Source organism: Ylistrum balloti, unplaced genomic scaffold (genome assembly GCF_031769215.1).
Source record: "Ylistrum balloti isolate Yb309-2 unplaced genomic scaffold, AGI_CSIRO_Ybal_v1 Utg370370, whole genome shotgun sequence".
Classification (NCBI taxonomy): domain Eukaryota; kingdom Metazoa; phylum Mollusca; class Bivalvia; order Pectinida; family Pectinidae; genus Ylistrum; species Ylistrum balloti.
In genome coordinates this window covers 1,761,156-1,788,805 of record NW_026782260.1, presented here as the reverse complement: position 1 = coordinate 1,788,805, position 27,650 = coordinate 1,761,156, and the positions used below count along the sequence as shown (strand labels likewise).

The 27,650-nt window shown below is 36.7% G+C and overlaps 1 protein-coding gene across 1 annotated transcript; it reads right to left on the bottom strand.

Moving 5' to 3' along the window:
* Positions 1-565: 565 nt before the first annotated feature.
* On the bottom strand, positions 566-27,255 carry LOC132553987 (rab3 GTPase-activating protein catalytic subunit-like). Its single transcript, XM_060218280.1, has 22 exons — positions 27,104-27,255; positions 26,115-26,193; positions 25,043-25,162; positions 23,167-23,332; positions 22,324-22,423; positions 15,721-15,802; positions 15,463-15,531; positions 15,113-15,186; positions 14,299-14,391; positions 12,484-12,647; positions 11,610-11,735; positions 10,637-10,809; positions 9,806-9,860; positions 8,743-9,392; positions 8,063-8,144; positions 6,298-6,403; positions 5,498-5,619; positions 4,771-4,867; positions 3,968-4,068; positions 3,621-3,839; positions 2,663-2,893; positions 566-2,628 (listed from the first exon to the last, which is right to left on the bottom strand). Exons 1-21 carry the CDS (start codon positions 27,159-27,161, stop codon positions 2,666-2,668), a joined length of 2,964 nt encoding a protein of 987 aa, XP_060074263.1. The 5' UTR covers positions 27,162-27,255; the 3' UTR covers positions 566-2,628; positions 2,663-2,665.
* Positions 27,256-27,650: the final 395 nt, after the last annotated feature.

Here is a 27,650-nt window from a genome sequence, read left to right as displayed (position 1 = left end):
CCAAAACACATGAATATAGCTGTAGCAGTTTCACTCAGTAAAATTAATGAGAGATGTCTAGAAGTTAACATATTCTCAATACAAACTAGTAGACATATTCGCCATGCCAACAAGAATAGGACATGATCTTGCTGTCAACAAAAATATATTTTCTTGTTGTTGACCAGAAGTTGACATGTTCTTGTTGTTGACCAGAAGTTGACATGTTCTTGCTGTTGATCAGAAGTTGACATAGTCTTGCTATTGACCTTGCTGTGTTTACACGTTCCAGCTTACATGAAATCCACCTTAGGTTTCCTGTTGATTCTATAAGCAATTACTCTGCAGCAGGTCATTTTCACAACAGATCAATTAAACACCTGTTTGTAATTATCTAATGTAATTTTGTGATACCCTTATAAATATATTATATCACAAGGACTAGAAATTCATTTTCATATCTTATTATGGTAATGAGCATGAATTCTCTGGGACTTCTAAAAATCCTTCAGAACAATATTCTCAATCTTTTGTGAAATTGAGAGCAAATATTCTTTGTATCACATAATCAACACAAAAAGTTAAATAAGATTTTATACATATTAATTTAATAACAAAAAAAGCAGAAGACATTTACATCTCAAACAAGCTAACAGTACACTTTATGAATATAAATACATGTATGTTTGATCACCCAGACTCTGGAATCTGACAGTGTCAGAGACTTAAATGATGCCACAAATGTCTGTATCTGGGTGAGATGTCACTGGAAGGTTGTGTCTGTATCGGGGTGAGGTGTCACTGGGAGGTTGTGTCTGTATCGGGGTAAGGTGTCACTGAAAGGTTGTGTCTGTATCGGGGTGAGGTGTCACTGGGAGGTTGTGTCTGTATCGGGGTAAGGTGTCACTGGAAGGTTGTGTCTGTATCTGGGTAAGATGTTGCTGGAAGGTTGTGTCTGTATCTGGGTAAGATGTTGCTGGAAGGTTGTGTCTGTAGCAGGGTAAGATGTTGCTGGAAGGTTGTGTCTGCAGCAGGGTAAGATGTTGCTGGAAGGTTGTGTCTGTATCAGGGTAAGATGTTGCTGGAAGGTTGTGTCTGTATCTGGGTAAGATGTCACTGAAAGGTTGTGTCTGTATCTGGGTAAGATGTTGCTGGAAGGTTGTGTCTGTATCTGGGTAAGATGTCACTGAAAGGTTGTGTCTGTATCTGGGTAAGATGTCACTGGAAGGTTGTGTCTGTATCTGGGTAAGATGTCACTGAAAGATTGTGTCTGTATCTGGGTAAGATGTCACTGGAAGGTTGTGTCTGTATCAGGGTGAGATGTCACTGGAAGGTTGTGTCTGTATCTGGGTAAGATGTCACTGAAAGATTGTGTCTGTATCTGGGTGAGGTGTCACTGAAAGGTTGTGTCTGTATCTGGGTAAGATGTCACTGAAAGGTTGTGTCTGTATCTGGGTAAGATGTTGCTGGAAGGTTGTGTCTGTATCTGGGTAAGATGTCACTGAAAGGTTGTGTCTGTATCTGGGTAAGATGTCACTGGAAGGTTGTGTCTGTATCTTGGTAAGATGTCACTGGAAGGTTGTGTCTGTATCAGGGTGAGATGTCACTGGAAGGTTGTGTCTGTATCTGGGTAAGATGTCACTGAAAGATTGTGTCTGTATCTGGGTAAGATGTCACTGAAAGGTTGTGTCTGTATCTGGGTGAGGTGTCACTGAAAGGTTGTTTCAGTATCAGGGTGAGGTGTCACTGAAAGGTTGTTTCTGTATCTGGGTGAGGTGTCACTGAAAGGTTGTTTCTGTATCAGGGTGAGGTGTCACTGAAAGGTTGTTTCTGTATCTGGGTGAGGTGTCACTGAAAGGTTGTTTCTGTATCAGGGTGAGGTGTCACTGAAAGGTTGTTTCTGTATCTGGGTGAGGTGTCACTGACAGGTTGTGTCTGTATCTGGGTGAGGTGTCACTGAAAGGTTGTGTCTGTATCAGGGTGAGGTGTCACTGAAAGATTGTTTCTGTATCAGGGTGAGGTGTCACTGAAAGGTTGTTTCTGTATCTGGGTGAGGTGTCACTGAAAGGTTGTGTCTGCATTTGGGTGAGGTGTCACTGAAAGGTTGTTTCTGTATCAGGGTGAGGTGTCACTGAAAGGTTGTTTCTGTATCTGGGTGAGGTGTCACTGAAAGGTTGTTTCTGTATCAGGGTGAGGTGTCACTTGAAGGTTGTGTCTGTATCTGGGTAAGATGTCACTGAAAGGTTGTGTCTATATCGGGGTGAGGTGTCACTGAAAGGTTGTGTCTATATCGGGGTGAGGTGTCACTGGAAGGTTGTGTCTGTATCTGGGTGAGGTGTCACTGGAAGGTTTGTGTCTGTATCGGGGTGAGGTGTCACTGAAAGGTTGTGTCTATATCGGGGTGAGGTGTCACTGGAAGGTTGTGTCTGTATCTGGGTGAGGTGTCACTGGAAGGTTGTGTCTGTATCGGGGTGAGGTGTCACTGGAAGGTTGTGTCTGTATCGGGGTGAGGTGTCACTGAAAGATTGTGTCTGTATCGGGGTGAGGTGTCACTAAAAGATTGTGTCTGTATCGGGTGAGGTGTCACTGGAAGGTTGTGTCTGTATCGGGTGAGGTGTCACTGGAAGGTTGTGTCTGTATCAGGGTGAGGTGTCACTAAAAGATTGTGTCTGTATCGGGTGAGGTGTCACTGGAAGGTTGTGTCTGTAGAGAAAGCTCCAGCCAGGTGAAACTCATGGCCCTCCATAATATTACAATACAGTCTGTGAGGTAATGACTTTGAGTAGGCAGCTGGTCGAGGACAAAATGTTCGAAGGATGTACTCGCGCCCGACAGGGCGTGGGAATGCCGACAAGCTGCTCATTCTACCATCCTCTTCTTTCTCCTCACCATCGTCTACAACCATGTTGATTTCCTGTCAAAACAACAAGCATACTTAGTAATGCTGAAGCAACACATCAATACCATACAATCATGTCCCCAAACTGATCTTACAATTCATTATTTGTTTCATTCTGAGACTACCATGCTCCTGTATACTGACAACACTCTACAGGTTGTAAAGGTTTACATTACCTTATTTATAACAGTATAACATTATATTATAGCCCGTTATTTTCACATCGTTATGAAATCTGTGAAATACTGAGTCGTCGGGTGGCGCAGTGGTAACACACTCGCCTTTCACCTAGCCAACCGGGGTTCGATTCCCGGAATGGACGTGAAAAGGTAAGGGGTCACCTGCCCGACCACGTGGCTTTTCCCCAGGTACTCCGGTTTCCTCCCACAATAAGACCCCTCGCGCGCTTACATCCGGGCCAACAAGAGTGATTAGTATAAGCTAACATAACTTGTTTTGCAATTGTTGTAAAATAAATAAAGTTTATCATTATATATAATACCGAAACACATCCAGATTGAGAATGTTAAATTCGCTGAAATATTATCAAGTTGTTTTGAAAAAAAATCTGAAAATTTTAACCTTTTAAAATTACTATCTATACAGTATATTAATTTGTAGTAGACTATGTTATTTGAAGAAGAAAAAAGAAAGATAAACAAGGCTATTAGGTCCATCTCAGATCACTACCATGATGTAAACAAAACATAATTTTAACAGCCAGGCACCTTCAGTGACCTACCTTTTGAGCAGCTATAAATAACTTGTGTATACAAGATCCTGCAGGGCCGTAGGGTCCACCTCGAACTGCGACTTCCTGGTGGTGTAATAACTCGCTAACAAACTGCTCCATCTCCCTCTCAGCGTTTTTGTGATCAAGAAGATCCTTGGTGAACTTGGACTTGAGAGATTTCGCTCTAGCTATCATTGTCTCGGCAAGATTGATATATCTCACCACGTCCTAGGAGAAATATAAACACTTGTTATAACACAACAGGCTATAGAGATAACAAGGTTGATTTCAAGCATGAGAAACATGCACATCTTTAAAAATTACATTCAATAAGACATTGTTGGACATAGCCAAACCTCGTATTTCTTGATATCCTGATGAGCTGCTCGGGTGACTTTGGATGCACGATTGATAAGACTGTCCAGCACATCTTTCAGCTTAGGAATATCAGAATCCTCTGTGAATACAAAATCTTACACATATTAAATGTTAATAGTGTATGGATACTATCCTGCAACATTCAAACATAATTAATATAGACTTCTTTATGTAAAAATGATTAAGTATTGTAATTCAACCCAAAGGACTGAACATTGCGGACCAAAATATCAATTTGTTGAAAATTACTTCAATTTCTCTCAGTTTTTAAACAATTTTGGTATAATTGTGAATATAAAACATCTTAGTTCCAATAAGAAAGCAGTGTAGTTTACATGGTTACAATACCACAAAAGGTGTTTGATACGCGTTAGTTTGCATGTTGGTTCTGTTGTTGTATACCTTGTTCTCATTTGGTAACATGAAATTACATTCTTAGATTGACCAAGATTTACATGGCAGGTGTCTGTGATGAAGCAGAAAATGCTTACACTTGCAGAACACCTGGTCTCACCTTGCACTATTTCAGGAGTCTCTGTGTAAATCTTATTTTTTTGTTAATATTTTTCTCTAGTTTTATCAAATTAGAGTTTGGATTATGATTATGTTGACATGTTTGTATTTTCTGGTTTTTTGAACTGGCATTGGTGATATTTTTTATTTTTAAAAATATTGACGAAGATGTTAACACAAACTGGACACAGACATACACACATTTCCCAAGGTAATGCTGTTTTCTGATAGACATTTTAACATACAAGACACTATAATTAATTCTTACCATTCTGGATGACTTTAATAATGGCAGAGTGAATGAGGACTGGCATAAGATTGAGGACAAGATTGGCTGGTTTCATCGAAGACAAAAAGTGCAGCACCTGTTCAAACAAATATTCAAATTTGCCAGGAATTGAAACAAAAAAAATATCTTCTGAAACTTTAGCACTTAATCACTAAAATAGCCAGCATCCGTCCATCTAGAGGAGCAGTTTGTTATAGTAAACCCCTTTTCCCTGCTGTTCCTAACTACCAAGGATCATCTTCTTCCTTTCATCAAGACCATTCACACAAAATTAGGTCAAATCTGTTCATCTATTCTAAAGCAAGAGTATCAATGCCCCCAACAAACAACTTAACTGGAAACAAAATTTAAACAGATGGCAATAATTCTGTAATTTAGGTGTTGCAAGCCCTCACTTTTGTACACTGCGAATTGTTGTAGTATGACCAACATGTACAGCAAAATTCTTGGTGCCCAACATTGTTTGATCTTTATTTGCTCTATAAAAATTCTTTTTATTTTCTTGTTTTGTTTTCTATAATTACCCGAAATTTAGGAACTCCTCTAAGAAATAGTGATAATGATTTTTTATCATAAAAACCAAGATGTTTCCCTTTCTGGAAAACTAGTAAATTTGCCAAATGATGCATATACTGGGACTTGAATCAGTTTAGACATGACAGGGGCTTGTTGTTCTACTTCAGCATAACTGCATTGATCATCAAACCTTTTCTGCCTCCTTTGTGTCATCAAAAAGGCGTTTTTGTCGCCGCGCTGGAATTGCTTGACTGGATTCCCAAGCCTCTTTCCAGATGTTTCCTGGAATCATCATCCTGGCACTCAAATGACCTGTGTGTATGCAAGGAATGAAATGTTAAAGCATAAATCTCATCTAGTATTCATTTATACCAGCAGAGTGACTGATATAAACAAAACAAGCAGAAACTGACAATCTTTTCTAGATAAAATCTCTAATACTATGTTAATGAACATGCCTTTTCTCTGTCTAAGATCCACCTTATCAGTTCATTTATGAATACATTTAGTTGTACACGAGGAAAAGACTTTTTTCAAATTTTGATATAGCTTGGCCTTGCTATTATTAAAATTGAATTAATAATCTGTCAAGAATTCCTTTCAATATTCCTGGTTTAAATGTCTTTACTCCTTTCGCCCCTAATGGACCTTGCCCTGCCTCCTTTTGCCCCTAATGGACCTTGCTCTGCCTCCTTCTGTCCCTAATGGTAACTGCACTGCACTGCCCCCATGGGGGTCACACATTTTGGTGAAAAGACATATTTTCATTAATCCCTTCAGTTGTTCCTGAGATGCTGCGTGTACTTTAGAACTAGCCTTATGGTTAATTGATAAGGATAATTGTTTCCATTTACCCAATAGGAATAGCTATCCACTTCCCAATAGCTACTTAATACTTAACACAAATAAGATTTTCTTCAACCAGATTTTTTGTAAAAATAAGCCTATATCAATGTTTTTAATGGCAGGAAAGAGATAAACTTTACTTACATTTTTTATTAACTTGTCCCTCATCATCTATGACTTCCTCCTCAATCCAATCTCGAGGGGAATACCAACGTACAAAGTCAATCAATGTACAGCCTGGATTGGCAGCCTACAAAATACAATATACACTGTCAGTTGAAAAATCCACCATTTAATGTTTCAAATATATTGACATATTTATTACAGAAACATTTATGACCGATAATGGAACATAAAACAAAATCTTTACCTTGAAGGACACCCCTGTCAGACACAATAAGATGTCTACAGACAGTAAAATCTTTACCTTGTAGGACACCCCTGTCAGACACAATAAGATGTCTAGAGACAGTAAAATCTTTACCTTGTAGGACACCCCTGTCAGACACAATAAGATGTCTACAGACAGTGAAATCTTTACCTTGTAGGACACCCCTGTCAGACACAATAAGATGTCTACAGACAGTAAAATCTTTACCTTGTAGGACACCCCTGTCAGACACAATAAGATGTCTGCAGACAGTGAAATCTTTACCTTGTAGGACACCCCTGTCGGACACAATAAGATGTCTACAGACAGTGAAATCTTTACCTTGTAGGACACCCCTGTCGGACACAATAAGATGTCTGCAGACAGTGAAATCTTTACCTTGTAGGGCACCCCTGTCGGACACAATAAGATGTCTGCAGACAGTGAAATCTTTACCTTGTAGGACACCCCTGTCGGACACAATAAGATGTCTACAGACAGTAAAATCTTTACCTTGAAGGACACCCCTGTCACACACAATAAGATGTCTACAGACAGTGAAATCTTTACCTTGTATGACACCCCTGTCAGACATAATAAGATGTCTACAGACAGTGAAATCTTTACCTTGTAGGACACCCCTGTCGGACACAATAAGATGTCTACAGACAGTGAAATCTTTACCTTGTATGACACCCCTGTCAGACATAATAAGATGTCTACAGACAGTGAAATCTTTACCTTGTAGGACTCCCCTGTCAGACACCATAAGATGTCTACAGACAGTGAAATCTTTACCTTGTAGGACACCCCTGTCAGACACAATAAGATGTCTGCAGACAGTGAAATCTTTACCTTGTAGGACACCCCTGTCAGACACAATAAGATGTCTACAGACAGTGAAATCTTTACCTTGTAGGACACCCCTGTCAGACACAATAAGATGCCTACAGACAGTGAAATCTTTACCTTGTAGGACACCCCTGTCAGACACAATAAGATGTCTACAGACAGTGAAATCTTTACCTTGTAGGACACCCCTGTCAGACACCATAAGATGTTTACAGACAGTGAAATCTTTACCTTGTAGGACACCCCTGTCACACACAATAAGATGTCTACAGACAGTAAAATCTTTACCTTGTAGGACACCCCTGTCAGATACAATAAGATGTCTGCAGACAGTGAAATCTTTACCTTGTAGGACACCCCTGTCAGATACAATAAGATGTCTAAAGACAGTGAAACCTTTACCGTGTAGGACACCCCTGTCAGACACAATAAGATGTCTACAGACAGTGAAATCTTTACCTTGAAGGACACCCCTGTCAGACACAATAAGATGTCTACAGACAGTGAAATCTTTTCCTTGTAGGACACCCCTGTCAGATACAATAAGATGTCTACAGACAGTAAAATCTTTACCTTGTAGGACACCCCTGTCAGACACAATAAGATGTCTACAGACAGTGAAATCTTTACCTTGAAGGACACCCCTGTCAGACACAATAAGATGTCTACAGACAGTAAAATCTTTACCTTGAAGGACTCCATATCAGACATAAGACAAGCACTCTGCATTCTTGCCCTCAGCTGTGCTCCCTCAGATGATGTTCCTAATCTAAACAGAAAAGTTATTATTACATAAAATATACTTGATGAAACTGGTTTGATTCGCAATTTGTTGCTACCCTCAGATCTATCTAACCACCTAGGTCATCACTTCAAAGACAAGAGGCTCATAGGCCCTGTATTGCTCATCTGGATCTTAAAGGCCAGCAATGTTATACATGCCTTTAGGTTGGGCATTTCAAATATTTCCAAATTAAAGCTCAGCCACTTAACCCCTTTGATGGGGCAGATCAATGGATCAATTCTTATATCATTACTGTCTTGCTCTTTTGATTCCCAGTAAGAGTTTATATGGTTATCAGGTTGGTATCTCAACTATATCAAAAATGTGACCTAGACATAATTTCCCCTGAGATGTGCCACACCTAAGGGTCAATTTTTACATAACAAATGTGTCATGAAAGATAAACTTGCCTTTGTAGGTTTGAGAATAACAAATTTGCATCTGACAAGTGACCAATGACAAATTTTTAACAAGTGACAAACTTGTACAAAAAGGTACAATCCTGGTAGATATACTTAATGTGATTCTAGAAATCAGACAACACCAGGCTCCTCCAATCATAAAAGATTTGATAATTCACTACCTTGCCAGAATCTCAGCATGTTCCTCCAGCATGTCCTCTGTCATAGGAGCAGGTTCCTGTGTCACAGGAATGTACATCTGTTCTCCTGATTCAATCAATGTTAGATCTCCAAAAGGGGCCAATCGCCCCACAGGTCCATGAGTAAAACTCTCTTTAAAAGCTGTGTCACTGCTAGAGTCCAAACTGTCTCCACTTCCTGGCTCCTCCAAGCCATTATCACTAACATTATCACATTCATCTGCCTCTTTATCTGGGTCATCTAGACGCTTTTTCCAGGATTCCTTCTTTTCCGTTTCCTCTTCATTTTCCTGGTTCACTTCCATACTTCCCTTCCGAGAAGTCGCTTCATCACATTCGAAAAACTCATCCTCACTGGAACTCTGTACATCCATGTGAGATAACTTAGCAGCTCTGTCCTGTAAACTTGAGTCTGACAGGCTTCTATGTTTGAAATCTTCACTAGACACTGAAGCATCTGCTTTTACACTTTCCGATGTTCTTCTGTCCGCATTTCTGCGATCACCACTTCCTGTCTCAGTTTCCTTAATTATGTTCTCGTTCTCAGACAAACATGAACTGTCTATGTTACCTTCATAACCTTTATATAACTGTTCTCTTTTCATTTTTCGCTCAATGCAACAGTTTAGCATCTGAAGTATATGAAGGTATAATCCATTAGTTCTTTAAAAAATAAAATCACATCATATAATGATAAAGTGTGTGACCTTGAGATTATATTGTACAAGGTCGCATATATTATGATAATCATATGTGTAAACTATAATACAATTATATCATACAAGGCCACATATATCATTGTAACACGCATGATATGGAATCGTGACCAGATTTCGCACATTGACAGTTTCAATACTTAGCACTAGACCATGAACTGTTGTTTGTTGATTTGTGGACTGGTGATACTGCATGCTATACATGTGTAAGGTCACGGTTTCCTTCTCTCTGAGACGGGGACAGAACCAGACTTAATACAGGTACACGCACCCCATTATATGATTAATTGATAATGTTGAAAGTCAACAGATGTTTCAAAATACCATACCTGTAGTTTCTGGTAGATCAGACATGATCCCAAGTTTGGAGCACCAGGCTCTATACTGTACAGAGAAAACAAAGTTATATAAAAAGTCTGATGAGTGCCACAGTGTAAATTTTCACAGAAAACTGACTGACTATTTACAAACATTATATGTGAAATCATATTAGTGCAAAAATAAAATGCTCAATCTCTCCTTAAACATACAGACAAACCTGTCTATAGAGGCCACTCAAGGGAAGAGAGAAAATGCCTTCATACAAAGGTGACCTTTATATAGAGGTACAACTACGATGAATTACATTACACAGGAAACAAAAAATGGGTCTTTATAAACAGGTGGCCTCTGTATAGAGGTACAACTACAATGAATTATATTACATTGGAAACAAAAAAGGGGCCTTTATAGAGGGGTAGCCTCTATATACAGGTACAACTACCATGAATTATATTACATAGGAAACAGAAAAAGTCTTTATAGACAGGTGACCTTTATATAGATGTACAACTATGATAAATTACATTACATAGGAAACAAAAAAAGGGGTATTTATGGACAGGTGGCCTCTGTATAGAGGTACAATTACGATGAATTTCATTACATAGGAAACAAAAAAAGGGGTCTTTATAGCAATTTGCCTTTGTATAAAGGTGGTCTCCATGACAGATTTGTCTGTATGAGCATTTTGCATCTCTGGCTATGGATATTTTTTATTAATCTTTAGATTTTTACATATCATTCATTATATAGAGAATATCAATTAGAACTCTGATACAAATAGGAAAAACCAAGAGTGAAGACATAATCCTTGAAATCAGTAATACGATGATACTTACCCTTTAATAAAACATTTATTTTCCCAGCGGTACCTCATCTCGAGGACAAACTCCTGCCACAGCTGAGCTAAGCCCCGGAGACCCCCATTACTGATATTGATGATACACAGACACACAGCCAGACTGTGCACCAACGTGTCATTAGGACAGGACTTCAACTGCTTAGAAAGGTTCTGAAAAATTAATTATCTAAAATTAATACTTATATTAGTGCTTTCTCTGGGTTTTTTTCAGCCGTGACATTAATGTTTAATATCCAACATCAAATATTTTTGTATCTTATATTCCAGACCATTACCTTATGGTATTAGATGCACTTGGTAACTGATATGCTGACATCTTACAAACATCACTGAATTAACTATTCTAGCTAGATTTTGCAGGGCGATTGTGAAGAGATCCATTGTACAACATCTGAGGACCTTTCACACCAGTAATTATGATTGAACTTTTTTCAACAACATTCTTGACATTTGAAGTATGTGAATAACAGGTGTGGATTAATAAAATTAACTCAGGTGTGGAAAATTTAAAAATTTGTTACAATTGCGTAACAAACTGATTTCCAAAATCAATACAGATTGGATATTCATGTGTACAACTATATATCATTCAAATTCACTACCCTGATGACGTCAGTGTACCCGTTGTCAGTCTCAGATTTAACTACACTACCCTGATGACGTCTGTGTACCAGTTGTAAGATTTTAGATTAACTACACTACCCTGATGACCTCTGTGTACCAGTTGTTAGATTTAGATTAACTATACTACCCTGATGATGTCCGTATATCGGTTGTTAGATTCTAGATTAACTACACTACCCTGATGATGTCCGTATATCGGTTGTTAGATTTTAGATTAACTACACTACCCTGATGATGTCCGTATATCGGTTGTTAGATTTTAGATTAACTACACTACCCTGATGACCTCTGTGTACCAGTTGTTAGATTTAGATTAACTACACTACCCTGATGACGTCCGTATATCGGTTGTCAGACTCTGGAGGATCAACTTCAGTAGCGTCTGTTTCCTTCTCTTCTTCACCATCCTCCTTCTGTTTGTCAGTCGAGTCTTTAGCATCCGGGAACAAGAACTGTGACATAAACAAAGCAGTGATGCAGAATTAGGTCTAAAGAATCAGCCACCTTCAGTGTCAGGTCTAAAGGACCTACCTTACTCACCTCCTTCAGTATCAGGACAATGTTTAATCTTTTCATTTTATTTGAATCTTGCAATAAGTAAACTGTATAACCCCTCAGTTGAGCGACATGGAATATACATAATTTCATTCACAACCTCATTTATTTCAGGCTTTGGTATGAACACAGTACAACAGTGGTTGCTGATTTTATTTAAACAAAGCACCACATGAAAAGAAGTCTCTCTTTGATTTTGATTTTGAACATGAAAATTGACATGCTATTCCGAGTTTGTATACATATATATTTGTAACCAAAAAATGTCACCTGAAAGTGAATTAAATACATGCCAACAGTGTTTTCACTTGATACCAGCCTAATTTGACCTGGATTTCAGCAAGCAGACATCGGCAAAAGGTGTGAAAATTTAGTCTGTTGTATTTTAGATTATATTTTCCTTGTAGGTTATTTATTTGTGATGATTTCGGTATCAAAGATGTAAAAACAGACCAGTATTTTCTGAATACTGACAACTTTCCTGAGGGTGGTGAATTTCTCTTGGTATTTTTTATTGGTTCTCTTTACTACATATAGTATATCCTACAAACCCTCATCCCCTGCAACATTGTTATTAGGCTTTTACGTCTCTCACCACCACTATGTAACTTTTCAGAACCTATCCAAGATTTATCAATCTCTCACCTCTAGGATCTCTGTAAGAAGATCTGCTGATAATGGTGCCACTCCTGTCTTCACCGTCATACGACTACTTGCACGACTGACCACGTTGGATATTGAAGGGATACTGTAGCCCACATTTGGTTCTGTTAGTTTCTGTAGAGCTTGACTGATATCTCCGGTCTGGTCTACAAATCACATTACATTATTATTGTTGGTGGTCAGAATCACTGTTTTTAATTTGTTATTATTTCTACATAATGTGTATCAAAATTTTTGAGAAATACATGGAAATAATTGAAATTCACCAGTTCTAAGAATAAAAACATTTATATTGGCAAAATTGTATAATGTGTGTCCAAATCACTAGTAAAACACATTTCTGCAGAAAAAAAATTTCATAAGAGTACAATCACTCCCATTTGTTCAATTTTTAAGACATTTCAGGGACAAAGGTCAGAGAGATATCAAGACACCAGCTCTACTACAAACTTGCAGTTTTGTTGTTGTAATAATCTTTAAAATTAATTTCAATAAATTTATAAAAATGCATATTTTGCAAGTTACGTTTAATATGACATTTGCTTTTCTTCCCCAAAAAAGACGAACTCTTCTGACACTCACAGTAGTTGATTTAATATTATTAAAATCCATTTCTTAAGAGAATTGAACAAGCAATAAATATCCTGTTGAATATTAAAATGTGATGATTTTACCCCCAAAAGAATAATCTTTCAATAAAGGGAGCTAATCCTGCACAGTGTACTGGGTAATGGAAGAAGGAGGATAATCATGCAGTATACATTGGTTAATGGAGGGAAGGGAGGTAACCCTGTAGAGTATATATTGGTTGATGGAGGGAAGGGAGGTAACCATGAAGAGTATGTTTTTGGGTTGTTGAAGGGAAGGGAGGTAACCATGCACAGTATGTATTCGTTGATGGAGGGAAGGGAGGTAACCATGCACAGTATGTATTGGTTGATGGAGGGAAGTGAGGTAACCATGTACAGTATGTATTGGTTGATGGAGGGAAGGGAGGTAACCATGCACAGTATGTATTGGTTGATGGAGGGAAGGGACGTAACCATGCACAGTATGTATTGGTTGATGGAGGGAAGGGAGGTAACCATGTACAGAATGTATTGGTTGATGGAGGGAAGGGAGGTAACCATGCACAGTATGTATTGGTTGATGGAGGGAAGTGAGGTAACCATGTACAGTATGTATTGGTTGATGGAGGGAAGGGACGTAACCATGAAGAGTATGTTTTTGGGTTGTTGAAGGGAAGGGAGGTAACCATGAACAGTATATATTGGTTGATGGAGGGAAGGGAGGTAACCATGAAGAGTATGTTTTTGGGTTGTTGAAGGGAAGGGAGGTAACCATGCACAGTATATATTGGTTGATGGAGGGAAGGGAGGTAACCATGAAGAGTATGTTTTTGGGTTGTTGAAGGGAAGGGAGGTAACCATGCACAGTATGTATTGGTTGATGGAGGGAAGGGAGGTAACCATGCACAGTATGTATTGGTTGATGGAGGGAAGGGAGGTAACCATGCACAGTATGTATTGGTTGATGGAGGGAAGGGAGGTAATCATGCACAGTATGTATTGATTGAGGGTGAGAAGGGAGGTAATCATTCACAGTATGTATTGATTGAGGGTGTGAAGGGAGGTAATCATGCACAGTATGTATTGATTGAGGGTGTGAAGGGAGGTTATCATTAAGAGTGTGTAATAGTTGATTGATGGAGGAAGGGGTACATGTTCTTAGTGTATTGTTGATCGAGGGATGTAACCATGGTAACATTACACAGTACATGTGACTGATTAAATTTACCTGTCTCCTCGTCTGTCACCACCATATTCCAGAGCAGTTCCTCTGTGCTCTCCTGTCGGTAGCCATGTTTCACAAAGCTCTGTAGATAATATCCTGCAGACACAAAAATAAATATACTCAATAGATAAATAAGTAATGGGATCTTGGTTCTCTCCTCTTATCAAAAACAAATATTGACGATCTAAATCCAATACTGACCACTTACTTGCTATTACATTTCATAATTGAAAAGGCATATCTATGGATCATGAGGAAATTCCATAAGACTACAATCAGTTTGTGGGGAATTTCTTTTGTTATATGAACCTGAAAAATTTAAAACACCAAAAATTTGTGGGGAGTTTTTTCTTTTGTCAGCATGACAAATTTACTGTAGACTACAATCGGATTGTGGGGGATTTCTTTTACGATATGAACCTGACAAATTTATAACACCAAAAACTTGTGGGAATTTCTTTTGTAGTATGAACCACAAAAATTTACTGTACACCACCAAAAGTTTGTGGGTAGTTTCTTGTGGTATGAACCTCACAATTTTTCTGTATACCATCAACAGTTTGTGAAAACTTTTTTTCTGGTGTGAACCTAAAACTTCATTTCAGGGGTACAGTTTTCCATGAATACCTCATCACACTACAGAATACATCTATAGTCTACCTCATGTTATTTTCCTGGTGTCCCGATAGCAACAAATAATTTCAAGTTTGAGTACTCCTTTTCTCCAATCATCCACGAATCTTTAAAATTATACATGAATTAGTAGCCACAGTCTGTTTTAAAAAGTCCCCATAAGCTTTTGATTTTGTTTACATACCTAATAAGCAGTTGGGGTCATCTGACATGCCAATTTTCACTGACCACTGAGGAGCCTGCAGCGGGTCAAGGTCACTGTAAATGAAGGTATCTCAATTAGAGGAAGTCCATCTGAACATATGTAATTAAATTGATTCAATTGAGGATCAAAAACAAAGGATGATAAACAAAGGTTATATATTTACAACAATATAACATGGAGATAAATGAAGAAAAAATTCTGGAAACATATTTCATAATACACACACATTTTCTTACACTAATATCAACATCATATATCACATGATAATCCTTGATTATATACAGTATACCTTCTCTCGTATATCAAAATAATTAACAAATTGTGGTTACCTGTAATTCTGGTTCTCGACAATCATATCCTCTGACAAGCTCGGCCAGGTGCAGGCTAGTCGCAGTTCACTGAAATAATATATGTAATAAAGTGTTTAAAAAAATCTATCTTGATTTTTATAATACAGTGTACAGTAATGTCTGTAGGATTAGAATAATACCATAAGTTGTCTGAGTTAATGACTCTGAGTTACTTACTCATTTCTCTGAGTTATTGACTCCGAGTTACTGACTCAGTTCTCTGAGTTACTGACTCACCTCACAGGATCTTCACTTGCTCCAAAAGGTAGGCTACTGAAGGATGTACACCCTATCTCATCCTCCATCAGAGAAGATAGATCTAGGGGAGACAATTGCATAAGCAAAATACAATTTTACGTTTTTTTTACAATGTTGATTTTATTTACATAGAAAATAAATTTTATTTACCTTATAAATCTCCCTTCACACTCTCCTTTAACAATTGTCCACCTGACATTTTCTATTTCAGCTGAAATCTAATTCCCCAAAATATTTCTATCTACTTAGCTCATCCTAAAAATTTAAGGCTCAATTTTGCTCTTTCTACTGTTATAATTTGTACCTGATGAAGTAAAGGAATTTCTATTTAATCAAACGCAGATCCGCCATATTGTACTTGAGGCAGTATTAAGTTCTATTGGGACAAACAGATCCACCATATTGTACTTGAGGCAGTATTAAGTTCTATTGGGACAAACACAGATCCACCATATTGTACTTAGGTAGTATTAAGTTCTATTGGGACAAACAGATCCACCATATCAGACTTGATGTAGTATTAAGGTCTGTTGGGATATTACATATCTGGGTTTTCACCTTATCTACCACATGATATTTACAATCATTACAATATACTGTTTCCTGTAATATTTTGACTTGTATCGTTACAAAATGTTTAATACAGACCTGTGATAGAGCTCAGACTTAAGGCCTAGTAAGACATGGACAGGTACATAAACAGTCATCTATTATAAATTCCTGACTTTTTCCAGACTAATATTTTATTATAATTTTAATGTACAGTAACATTTACTAAGAGTTCGTAAAATCCTTCAATCAAACATATTTGAAATATTATGTGTCCAATTATCAATATATAGAACAACCACAGACCTTATTGTTGAAGGGACAAATTTTGTCTGTAAGATTTCACAGCACAAACTTTCAGAAATCCTTTCCTTTTGAAAACAGGTCCATCTCTTGACCTTCCCTATTCATATTACAAGGGAATGAAGTATTTTTGAAATAATTTGCAACTGTTACTGACCAATTCAATATCTTTGGGGAAAATTGTAAGTTTCAATATTCCCATGAGCTTATTATATACCAGTGATCAATTTGCAGTCAGGTGGCACAGTGATAACGCACTCGCCTTTCATCTTGCCATCTGGGGTTCAATTCCCAAAATGGACGTGAAAAGACATGGGGTCACCTGCCAAACCAAATGGATTATCCCCGGGTACTTGAGTTTCCTCCCACAGTAAGACCCCTAGCATGCTTCCATCCGGGCCAACAAGAGTGATTAATATAAGTTGGAAAAACTTGTTTCATAATTGTTATAAAATAAATAAAAGTTCATGAATTTGTCAAGATTTTATTGCAGGGTAGTGTATATTTTAATGAAACTGTATAGGGTTAATGCATCCCCGATAATGACCCTCCCAGCACACAGACTAATTTTTAATAGATTGGTTAGTAACTAATTTAGCATAGTACACAATGTACAGATACAAATTTGTATTACCAGCAACAAAACATAGCAAACACACACAAGACCATGATTACATGTGACCTCATGCACAATAGCAGTTATCCACAATCAGTGGTAAAATTTACCACCATACAAGCAGCAGTGAGTTTGTGTTTAGTACAAACAGTGCCCATATAATAAAAGGGGCATAACTCTGCTGAAACTACAACACTGACAGATCCAACAAATACATCAATTTTAATGACAGCCACTTACACAGAGCCCTCACTAACAACATTGATCACTGTTCATCAGAAAGGATCCTGATACCATGCACACTTAATGCTATGTTTGTGCAGCATTTACGGTAACTCAATTAGCACACAGTTATAGTCACCCTAACAAGCTTTATCAGTGTTAATCAAGATAATCAGCTCAATCTAGTGGTATAAAAATAGCCTCTAATTGTCATCGTATCTACACAATATTTATGTCCTATAGCTATACTGTCAAGCAAGTTTACTTGTGGCCGCTAACTCCCTCAACTTCTGTATCAGTAAGATAAAAGAAGAAATTCCAGATCCGGAAATACCATTACAAATTCAGAACATGAACAATATGTGACACAGAAGAATCTACACATCGGAGCGAAATCTGAGAAAGACTTATATGCAATAACTTTCAAGAAATAGCGATAATGAAGTGTGTTAATGTCAAATTCAAGATAACTGTCATTTCAGCCACCACACACAAGCACACTGTGTCCATCATGTTTTTTTAAAATACATTTTCAACTATATATCTGTTTCTGAATTATCTTGTGCACTACAAGCCTTAAGATTTAAATCTAAATATGGTGAAGGGTGACCTTTTGACCTTTACCCTTGACTGATGATCACCAACATCTAATAAGGTGTAGATATTTATAGTAAGATGCTTTGTTGTAAATATGAACAAAAACTATACATAGGTTCATTAGATATTTTGTATATAATCTTTTTATTTGACCTTTGTTTGACCTTTTACCATAAGAGGTGGGAATCAAATTATAAATGATTCTAAATGCTGATGGGAATGATATATGATATAAATATGAATTAAATATTAACTAATTCTGAACAGGTCTTTATGTAATATTGTGAACACAACCTCTGTATGGAAGGACAGACAGACAAAGTGATTAGTACTATGTAGACAACCTCTGCATGGAGGTACAGACAGACATACAAAGTGATTAGTGTTATGTAGACAACCTCTGCATGGAGGGAAAGACAGAAAAATGATTAGTTCTATGTTCAAAACCTCTGTACAGAGGGACAGACAAAGTGATTTGTACTATGATGACAACCTCAGCATGGAGAGACAAAGAAAAGTGATAAGTAATATGTACACAGCATCTTTATTGAGAGACAGACTTGTAAAAGGATTAGCACTATGTATACAACTTCTGTATAGAGGGACTGATAGAAAAGTGATTAGTAGTCTGTATACAACTTCTGTATAGAGGAGACTGACAGAAAAGTGATTAGTAGTCTGTATACAACTTCTGTATAGAGGGACTGACAGAAAAGTGATTAGTAGTCTGTATACAACTTCTGTATAGAGGAGACTGACAGAAAAGTGATTAGTAGTCTGTATACAACTTCTGTATAGACTGACAGAAAAGTGATTAGTAGTCTGTATACAACTTCTGTATAGAGGGACTGACAGAAAAGTGATTAGTAGTCTGTATACAACTTCTGTATAGACTGACAGAAAAGTGATTAGTAGTCTGTATACAACTTCTGTATAGAGGGACTGACAGAAAAGTGATTAGTAGTCTGTATACAACTTCTGTATAGAGGAAAAGTGATTAGTAGTCTGACAGAAAAGTGATTAGTAGTCTGTATACAACTTCTGTATAGAGGTGACTGACAGAAAAGTGATTAGTAGTCTGTATACAACTTCTGTATAGAGGGACTGACAGAAAAGTGATTAGTAGTCTGTATACAACTTCTGTATAGAGGGACTGACAGAAAAGTGATTAGTAGTCTGTATACAACTTCTGTATAGAGGGACTGACAGAAAAGTGATTAGTAGTCTGTATACAACTTCTGTATAGACTGACAGAAAAGTGATTAGTAGTCTGTATACAACTTCTGTATAGAGGGACTGACAGAAAAGTGATTAGTAGTCTGTATACAACTTCTGTATAGAAGGACTGACAGAAAAGTGATTAGTAGTCTGTATACAACTTCTGTATAGAGGTGACTGACAGAAAAGTGATTAGTAGTCTGTATACAACTTCTGTATAGAGGGACTGACAGAAAAGTGATTAGTAGTCTGTATACAACTTCTGTATAGAGGTGACTGACAGAAAAGTGATTAGTAGTCTGTATACAACTTCTGTATAGAGGGACTGACAGAAAAGTGATTAGTAGTCTGTATACAACTTCTGTATAGAAGGACTGACAGAAAAGTGATCAGTAGTCTGTATACAACTTCTGTATAGAGGTGACTGACAGAAAAGTGATTAGTAGTCTGTATACAACTTCTGTATAGAGGGACTGACAGAAAAGTGATTAGTAGTCTGTATACAACTTCTGTATAGAGGGACTGACAGAAAAGTGATCAGTAGTCTGTATACAACTTCTGTATAGAGGTGACTGACAGAAAAGTGATTAGTAGTCTGTATACAACTTCTGTATAGAGGGACTGACAGAAAAGTGATTAGTAGTCTGTATACAACTTCTGTATAGAGGGACAGAAAAGTGATTAGTAGTCTGTATACAACTTCTGTATAGAGGGACTGACAGAAAAGTGATTAGTAGTCTGTATACAACTTCTGTATAGAGGTGACTGACAGAAAAGTGATTAGTAGTCTGTATACAACTTCTGTATAGAGGGACTGACAGAAAAGTGATTAGTAGCCTGTATACAACTTCTGTATAGAGGGACTGACAGAAAAGTGATTAGTAGTCTGTATACAACTTCTGTATAGAGGGACTGACAGAAAAGTGATTAGTAGTCTGTATACAACTTCTGTATAGAGGGACTGACAGAAAAGTGATTAGTAGTCTTTAACTATTTCACCTCAACGCACCAAACACTAAGCAGACAGTATATAAAATTAACCAATGTGACAGTTAGAAAAACACTTTAAAGAAAAAAAATATCATTGCCAATAAAGTGAATTAACAGAGTAAATAAAAATGAAATGTAAAACTGATTGTAAATAAGAAATCAAGATGTATGTATCTAATACATAGTGCTTGGTCTAATATAGAAACCCAACAAAGAGGTCTATAGAATGTCTCACTATCTCTTCTCTAACTCACCAAAATAACTTTTCTAAATTTATTCAGTAAAACAACTTCTGGTTGAATCAGCAAAGCTAGGATATCTGACTATTAACATAAGCTAGAAGTCATTGTCATTTAAAACTTTTTTTTAAAGCTGATTTCAGTCCGGGGAAAAAAGTTTTAAAATCTGAGTCCTTTCAATTCCTTAGTGTTATCATAAACATTCCATTTTAATAAAATTTGTTTTTAAGCAGGCATTGCCAGCTAGAGCCATGACATCAGGTATACTGAACCGTATGTGCAATCATACCATGCATCTGGTAATTATGCAAGAAAAAGAGAAAATCTTACCATCTCCATTTTTATGGACCACTAGTGAAGGGAGACAACTCAGTTTAGAAATGGATTAAAGGTGGTGACAGGTTACCAAGACACATTACACTCACAATAAAATGGATTTCTTTTCATTTCAAAAAATCTACAACACCTTCTTTCCACATAAAACACATATTGACACCTTTGCAGTATTACTCACTTGTAATGGTGAGCCTTTTTATAATTCATCTGTTTTAGACTTAATTTTGACAAACCATTTTTAATTCTTTTAACTGAAGGAATTTTCCCAAACAAGAAATCCCAGAGCGATCTTATCATCCACCATTGTTTGATTTTCATTTGTTCTTTAAAAGTTGGATCTTTTCCCTTCTTTTCTCTTTTTTCCTCTCATTTGCTTTTAATTGTACAAAATTTGTCAACTTCTGACAGCAATAATAATCATCTTCAACAGTCAAGCAGAAAATGGTCACCTGTCAGTATTCTGTTTTTCTGTACAAAAAGAGCTATATATAAAAGCTCTGATAGATCCATATTGTACTTCTCATAGTGTTTACCCACTTTAAATGTCAAAATCAAAATCTCCATTACCCCATTTGGACAGAAAACCGAATGGGCAATTTTGGACAGAGAGGAACCTACATATGAAATTTGTGACAGAACCCTCCAGTACTTCCCAGAAAATAGTGATTACAAACTCTCATTGTCAAAATCAAAGATGGCCGCCTATTGGGTCATTTTGCTTTTTCCAGCATACTCAAAACTGAAAGAGCACAACTACGGACCAAGGGGAATCTATTCATGAAATCTGAGAATGATCCATTGAGAACATCTTCAGAAAATGTAATAACAAACTATTACTGTCAAAATCAAAGATGGCCACCTGTCGGCCATATTGTTTTTTGGATCAGCCCAATAATAGGACAATACACAATTGGGAACGGGAAGTCTCTATTTATGAAATTTGAAAAAGACACATTGAGTACTTCTTCAGAAATAGTGATAACAAACAATTACTGTCAAAATCCAAGATGGCAATGTTGTTTTTTCGGATTAGTCTGAAACTGGGTTCAAGCACAATTAGGGACCAAGGGGAACCTTAATATGAAATTCAAAAAAAAAAAGATTCATCTAGAACTTCAGAGGAAAGAGCAATAACAAGAATTGTTTAAGGATGGAGGGACAGATCATGGACGCAGGGCGATTTGAATAGCCCAGTAGGCTAAAGAACACAATTCAGCTGACCCCTTTATAAGGTCAATAGAAGCATGTGAATGAACTTAAATCTATACTGACACAAACTTCAAAAGAGTTTTCCTTTCATCCAATACGACACCTAATTCCCCTAATTTATATATATTTTAGTTTCCCTTACCAAACAAAATTTATTTATATATTTAAAATTGGTCCAGCAGATTATCGATTGTTCTAGTATTGTTTGATAAGACATATCAAAAGATAAAATAACATGTCAAACACGATTTATGTTTTTAAAAGATTGATACTATTCCACTTTTCCATGAAGTCATTTCTTACCGGGTGGTTCTTGTGGCCAAGGGGAGTTAACCCACTCTTGCAGGAAGTAGGTAAATCTGACAGCAACAGTAACCTTCGGTCTTGGAGTTATTTGGGTAGCCTTTGAACAGAAAGTAAAGAGAGTGAAAGTTCACATTAAACACCAATTTCTGACACAGACCTCATCACCACGTAAACTATAGGACAGTGATGGTCTTAATCTTCTTTTGTGCGATATCTCACCCTCTACAGAGATAGTTCATATCATGGTACAAAGTAAATCTTATTATAAAAGTTGTGACTTCTACAGGGAGTGACCTTTTGGTACTTAAAATTTTGCTTAACACATCCAACAGACCTCCCCCTCACCCATCCCCATCCCCCTGAATGGCTATATTGGTGAGTGACTCTTTATTAGTTACAAGTATTTAGTGTAACACATCCAACAGACCCCACCCCCCCACCCCCACCCCTTCAATATGGGAAATACCACCCAATGTGGAAAAGGAGAATTTTGGGGAAGTTTTGAAAAAATGAAAAGTTTCAGATAGCCCCTTCTGGTTGGAATTCATAAGAGGGATATATTTAAATTATATGACATACATGAAGATTACATGAAATAATGTTGAGGTTAGATTGAGATTTCTTTTTCATGATGGCATGATTTGAGAAACATGTTGAGTATAAATATACTAATTAGTTCTAATTTGGGGAAATTTTTCCATGTTTGCAGTATATTTTCTTGATGGAAGTTCTGTTTATATTCAGAAAGGAAAGTATACCACTTGGGGAATACTACCCTTTTCCAGTAGTAAAGTTTGTCTAGATTAATTCCTGGTTGGTGAGTGATTCTTAAGTACTTACAAGTTTAGCTTTGAACACGTCCAACAAACCCGCAAGATGGTTGTATTGGGGAGGAATCTTTTGAAACTGTATGACGTCAAAGTTAATAGTGGTCCCCGACATCAGACATATCCCTGAATACATCTGTCGCCAGAACTGTTGGATCTGTATTAACACTGGCACTGGACTGAAAGATAAAGTACAGATACTGGACTGAAAGATAAAGTACAGATACTGGACTGAAAGATAAAGTACAGATACTGGACTGAAAGATAAAGTACAATACTGACAGTACAGATACTAGACTGAAAGATAAAGTACACTACTGACAGTACAGATACTGGACTGAAAGATAAAGTACAATACTGACAGTACAGATATTGGACTGAAAGATAAAGTACAATACAGACAGTACAGATACTGGACTGAAAGATAAAGTACAATACTGACAGTACAGATGCTCGACTCAAAGATAAAGTACAATACTGACAGTACAGATGCTCAACTCAAAGATAAAGTACAATACTGATAGTACAAATACTGGACTGAAAGATAAAAGACAGATACTGGACTGAAAGATAAAGTACAGCACTGACAGTACAGATACTGGACTGAAAGATAAAAGACAGATACTGGACTGAAAGATAAAGTACAATACTGACAGTAAGGATACCGGACTCAAAGATAAAGTACAATACTGACAGTATAGATACTGGACTGAAAGATAAAGTACAATACTGACAGTATAGATACTGGACTGAAAGATAAAGTACAATACTGACAGTAAGGATACTGGACTGAAAGATAAAGTACAATACAGACAGAACAGATACTTGACTGAAAGATAAAGTACAGATACTGGACTCAAAGATAAAGTACAATACAGACAGTACAGATACTGGACTCAAAGATAAAGTACAATACTGACAGTACAGATACTGGACTGAAGGATAAAGTACAATACTGACAGTACAGATACTGGACTCAAAGATAAAGTACAATACAGACAGTACAGATACTGGACTCAAAGATAAAGTACAATACTGACAGTACAGATACTGGACTGAAAGATAAAGTACAATACTGACAGTACAGATTCTGGACTGAAAGATAATTACAATACTGACAGTAAAGATACTGGACTGAAAGATAAAGCACAATACTGACAGTACAGATACTGGACTGAAAGATAAAAGACAGATACTGGACTGAAAGATAAAGTACAGCACTGACAGTACAGATACTGGACTGAAAGATAAAGTACAATACTGACAGTACAGATTCTGGACTGAAAGATAATTACAATACTGACAGTAAAGATACTGGACTGAAAGATAAAGTACAATACTGACAGTACAGATACTGGACTGAAAGATAAAAGACAGATACTGGACTGAAAGATAAAGTACAGCACTGACAGTACAGATACTGGACTGAAAGATGAAGTACAATACTGACAGTATAGATACTGGACTGAAAGATAAAGTACAATACTGACAGTACAGATACTGGACTGAAAGATAAAAGACAGATACTGGACTGAAAGATAAAGTACAGCACTGACAGTACAGATACTGGACTGAAAGATAAAAGACAGATACTGGACTGAAAGATAAAGTACAGCACTGACAGTACAGATACTGGACTGAAAGATGAAGTACAATACTGACAGTACAGATACTGGACTTAAAGATAAAGTACAATACTGACAGTATAGATGCTCGACTCAAAGATGAAGTACAATACTGATAGTACAGAAACTGGACTGAAAGATAAACTACAAAAACGACAGTTTAACAAATGTTTAACAAAACAATGACTTCGTTCATTCTCCCCTGAATATGTAAATATATGAACATAATATGGTGGTTTGATAAGTTAGGAAATGTAAACCTACCATCCAGCATTACTTAATGCTATGGACACTGAGCTGAGCAGTAGTTTAATTCGACTCTCACTATCGATGGCATCAGACTTACTGGAGGGTGCAATCACAACAAATTCTTGTAAACCGTACCTGCAATGTGAAAACAACACATTCCTATAAGCCATGCTGCAGTTTGAATAAACACAAGTTACTGAAAGCCATACCTTTTTTTCTTAAGTTCCAAGTATCACACTATTACATTTTAATGAAAGATTTTTTTTTTTCAGATGCAGTTGCATCCTGAGAAAGACTAATACCCCCCAAAGATGTAAAAACTCCATGAAAGCGTCAAAAACATTTAAAAATTAATTTTGGCATTTCCTTATACTTCTATATACAAAATAAGGTAAAAATCAGATAAGATCTAAGTATCAACCAATCAGAGGCCACCATTTGCCCTAGCATATGATATTGTTGTCATGACAATAAAATCTATACAGTGGTGTTTGACATCCCCTAATGACCTTGTTAACCAGACTTGGTCATATCAAGCAATATCTCAATTTCAAGCAATCAGAGACCAGCATTTGCCTGAGCATGGTAGTCATGGCAATGAAACACATACAGTGATATTTGGCATTCCCCTTTATAAGTTTGTACTATTACCATAGCAATCAAACATTCGCAAACAAAAATTGCATGCACATATGGTCCTTTCAATCCATATGGAGTTTCATTTGAATCAGTTCTCCAGTTTGGAAGGAGTTCTCCAGACAATATTTGCAAACGGCATACACACTAGGCAAGTCCAGTATTACAACCCCTCCCTCCTCCACGCCCCCTTAGTTTCTCAAACTTCATTACAGGAGATATAATAACACAGAATGAGGGTTTTTCGTGTAACAATTAAGAATAAAATTTGAAAATGAAATATTTCCTATTTCATATATTCTGATGTCTGTACGGGCAAAAGTAGGACGGCAACATATTGATGTAGATTATTCTTATTTGACTTTGATTCAGTAATATCTTTCAAAAATTGAATTACTGATTAGAATCATGACGCTAATGGTTATCGTTTGGTGACGCTTTTTATACTTACAATCTAGACAGGAAATGAGCTTTAGATGGGAAGTCATTCTCCGTGTTCATCATGTCCATCATAACTGTAGGTATCACATCTGAAAAATTTTATCATTGAAACTAAAGATCAAAGTGTCGACGCCTCTTATAGAAATTGTGTGGTATGTGTATTGAAATAAAGGAAATTATATTTCAGTAAGTAATGACATATGATCTCTAGTGATTGGTCATGCTGATTATATATATATATCATAGGAAGGTTCAAGACATAAAGTCATGATAAATTAAGATGGTCATTGTGGTGGATGAGTGTGATTAGAGAGGTAATAACTGATCATGCCTTGTAAAGTGTGGTTCTGAAATTTGCACATTTTGAAGTGTAGATCACGGTGTAGGCCATTGAAGGTTTCAAGTAGTGAATGTTCATAAATCCATTGAATATTTTCTTGTCTTCAGTAAGATGGGTTGAGATTTCAACATCGATGATCAGCTATTATAACTGTCTACTGACAGCCCACCAATTACTGACTGGTTTATCCAATTAAATGTTTTTTTTATTATTCTTTTAAAGAGCCTTACACAATAGTGACCAATAACATTTCATAGCTTGTTTAAACACTTCGGATGTTCACATATCAGTATGATCAAACTAATGATGTCATTTTTTGCTACTGATAAGATTGGTACAGCAAGTGTTAGGCTCCTGATTCCAGTAAGAGTCAGAAGTTTTTGTGAAATGAATTTTACTTTTTCCATATGTCCGACTTTTGTAAAGGGTGTCCTACATATTATCTTAATGCATATTTCAAAAATTCCCAATTATTCATCATTATGGAATGTTAAACTGTGTTGTATGTGTGTTATTGTTTCAGTATAGAAATGCTTTTGTACAAATCATAAATAAATTTTGTGTATATTGTATGAAGCCAGTCTTGTCTATCAACAAATCCCATACAGTTCTACTTTACAGCCAAAGCATCAGCTCACTTGTCCTTCAGGCATGTTTACCTTCTTTTTCCTCCACCTCTTCCATCTCCTCCCCTTCCTCATCGGGACTTTGTCTCATGTCTGGTGTCTGATCAGGGGAGGAAGCAGGTTTTAAATAGTGGTGAGACACTAAGAACTTGAAGTCTGCAAACAGGATTTCTTCTGTTTTCTCTATCCATGTTCCATTATTCTGATCAGCCTACAAGGACAGATTAATTTTGTGAACAGTTTTGATTTAGTCAGACCTTTTTTGTATAAAACTGATTAAGATGCAGACATTTTGTGTACAAAAACAATTTAGTTAAACATTTTCTAAAATGTGCTGATTTAGTTACAGACAGTTTGTGTACAGTACTGATTTAGTTACAGACAGTTTGTGTACAGTACTGATTTAGTTACAGTTTGTGTATAGTACTGATTTAGTTACAGACAGTTTGTGTACAGTACTAATTTAGTTACAGTTTGTGTACAGTACTGATTTAGTTACAGTTTGTGTACAGTACTGATTTAGTTACAGACAGTTTGTGTACAGTACTGATTTAGTTACAGACAGTTTGTGTACAGTACT

What these genes read in the sequence shown, in the direction of transcription:
- LOC132553987 (XM_060218280.1), bottom strand. Translation starts at nt 27,161, where the DNA reads ATGAGACAAAGTCCCGATGAGGAAGGGGAGGAGATGGAAGAGGTGGAG. An exon ending in GCAAGTGAAGATCCTGTGAG is followed by an intron (nt 15,532 to 15,720) that starts GTGAGTCAGTAA and finishes ATATTATTTCAG; the next exon opens with TGAACTGCGACTAGCCTGCA. An exon ending in GTCGAGAACCAGAATTACAG is followed by an intron (nt 15,187 to 15,462) that starts GTAACCACAATT and finishes CTTCATTTACAG; the next exon opens with TGACCTTGACCCGCTGCAGG.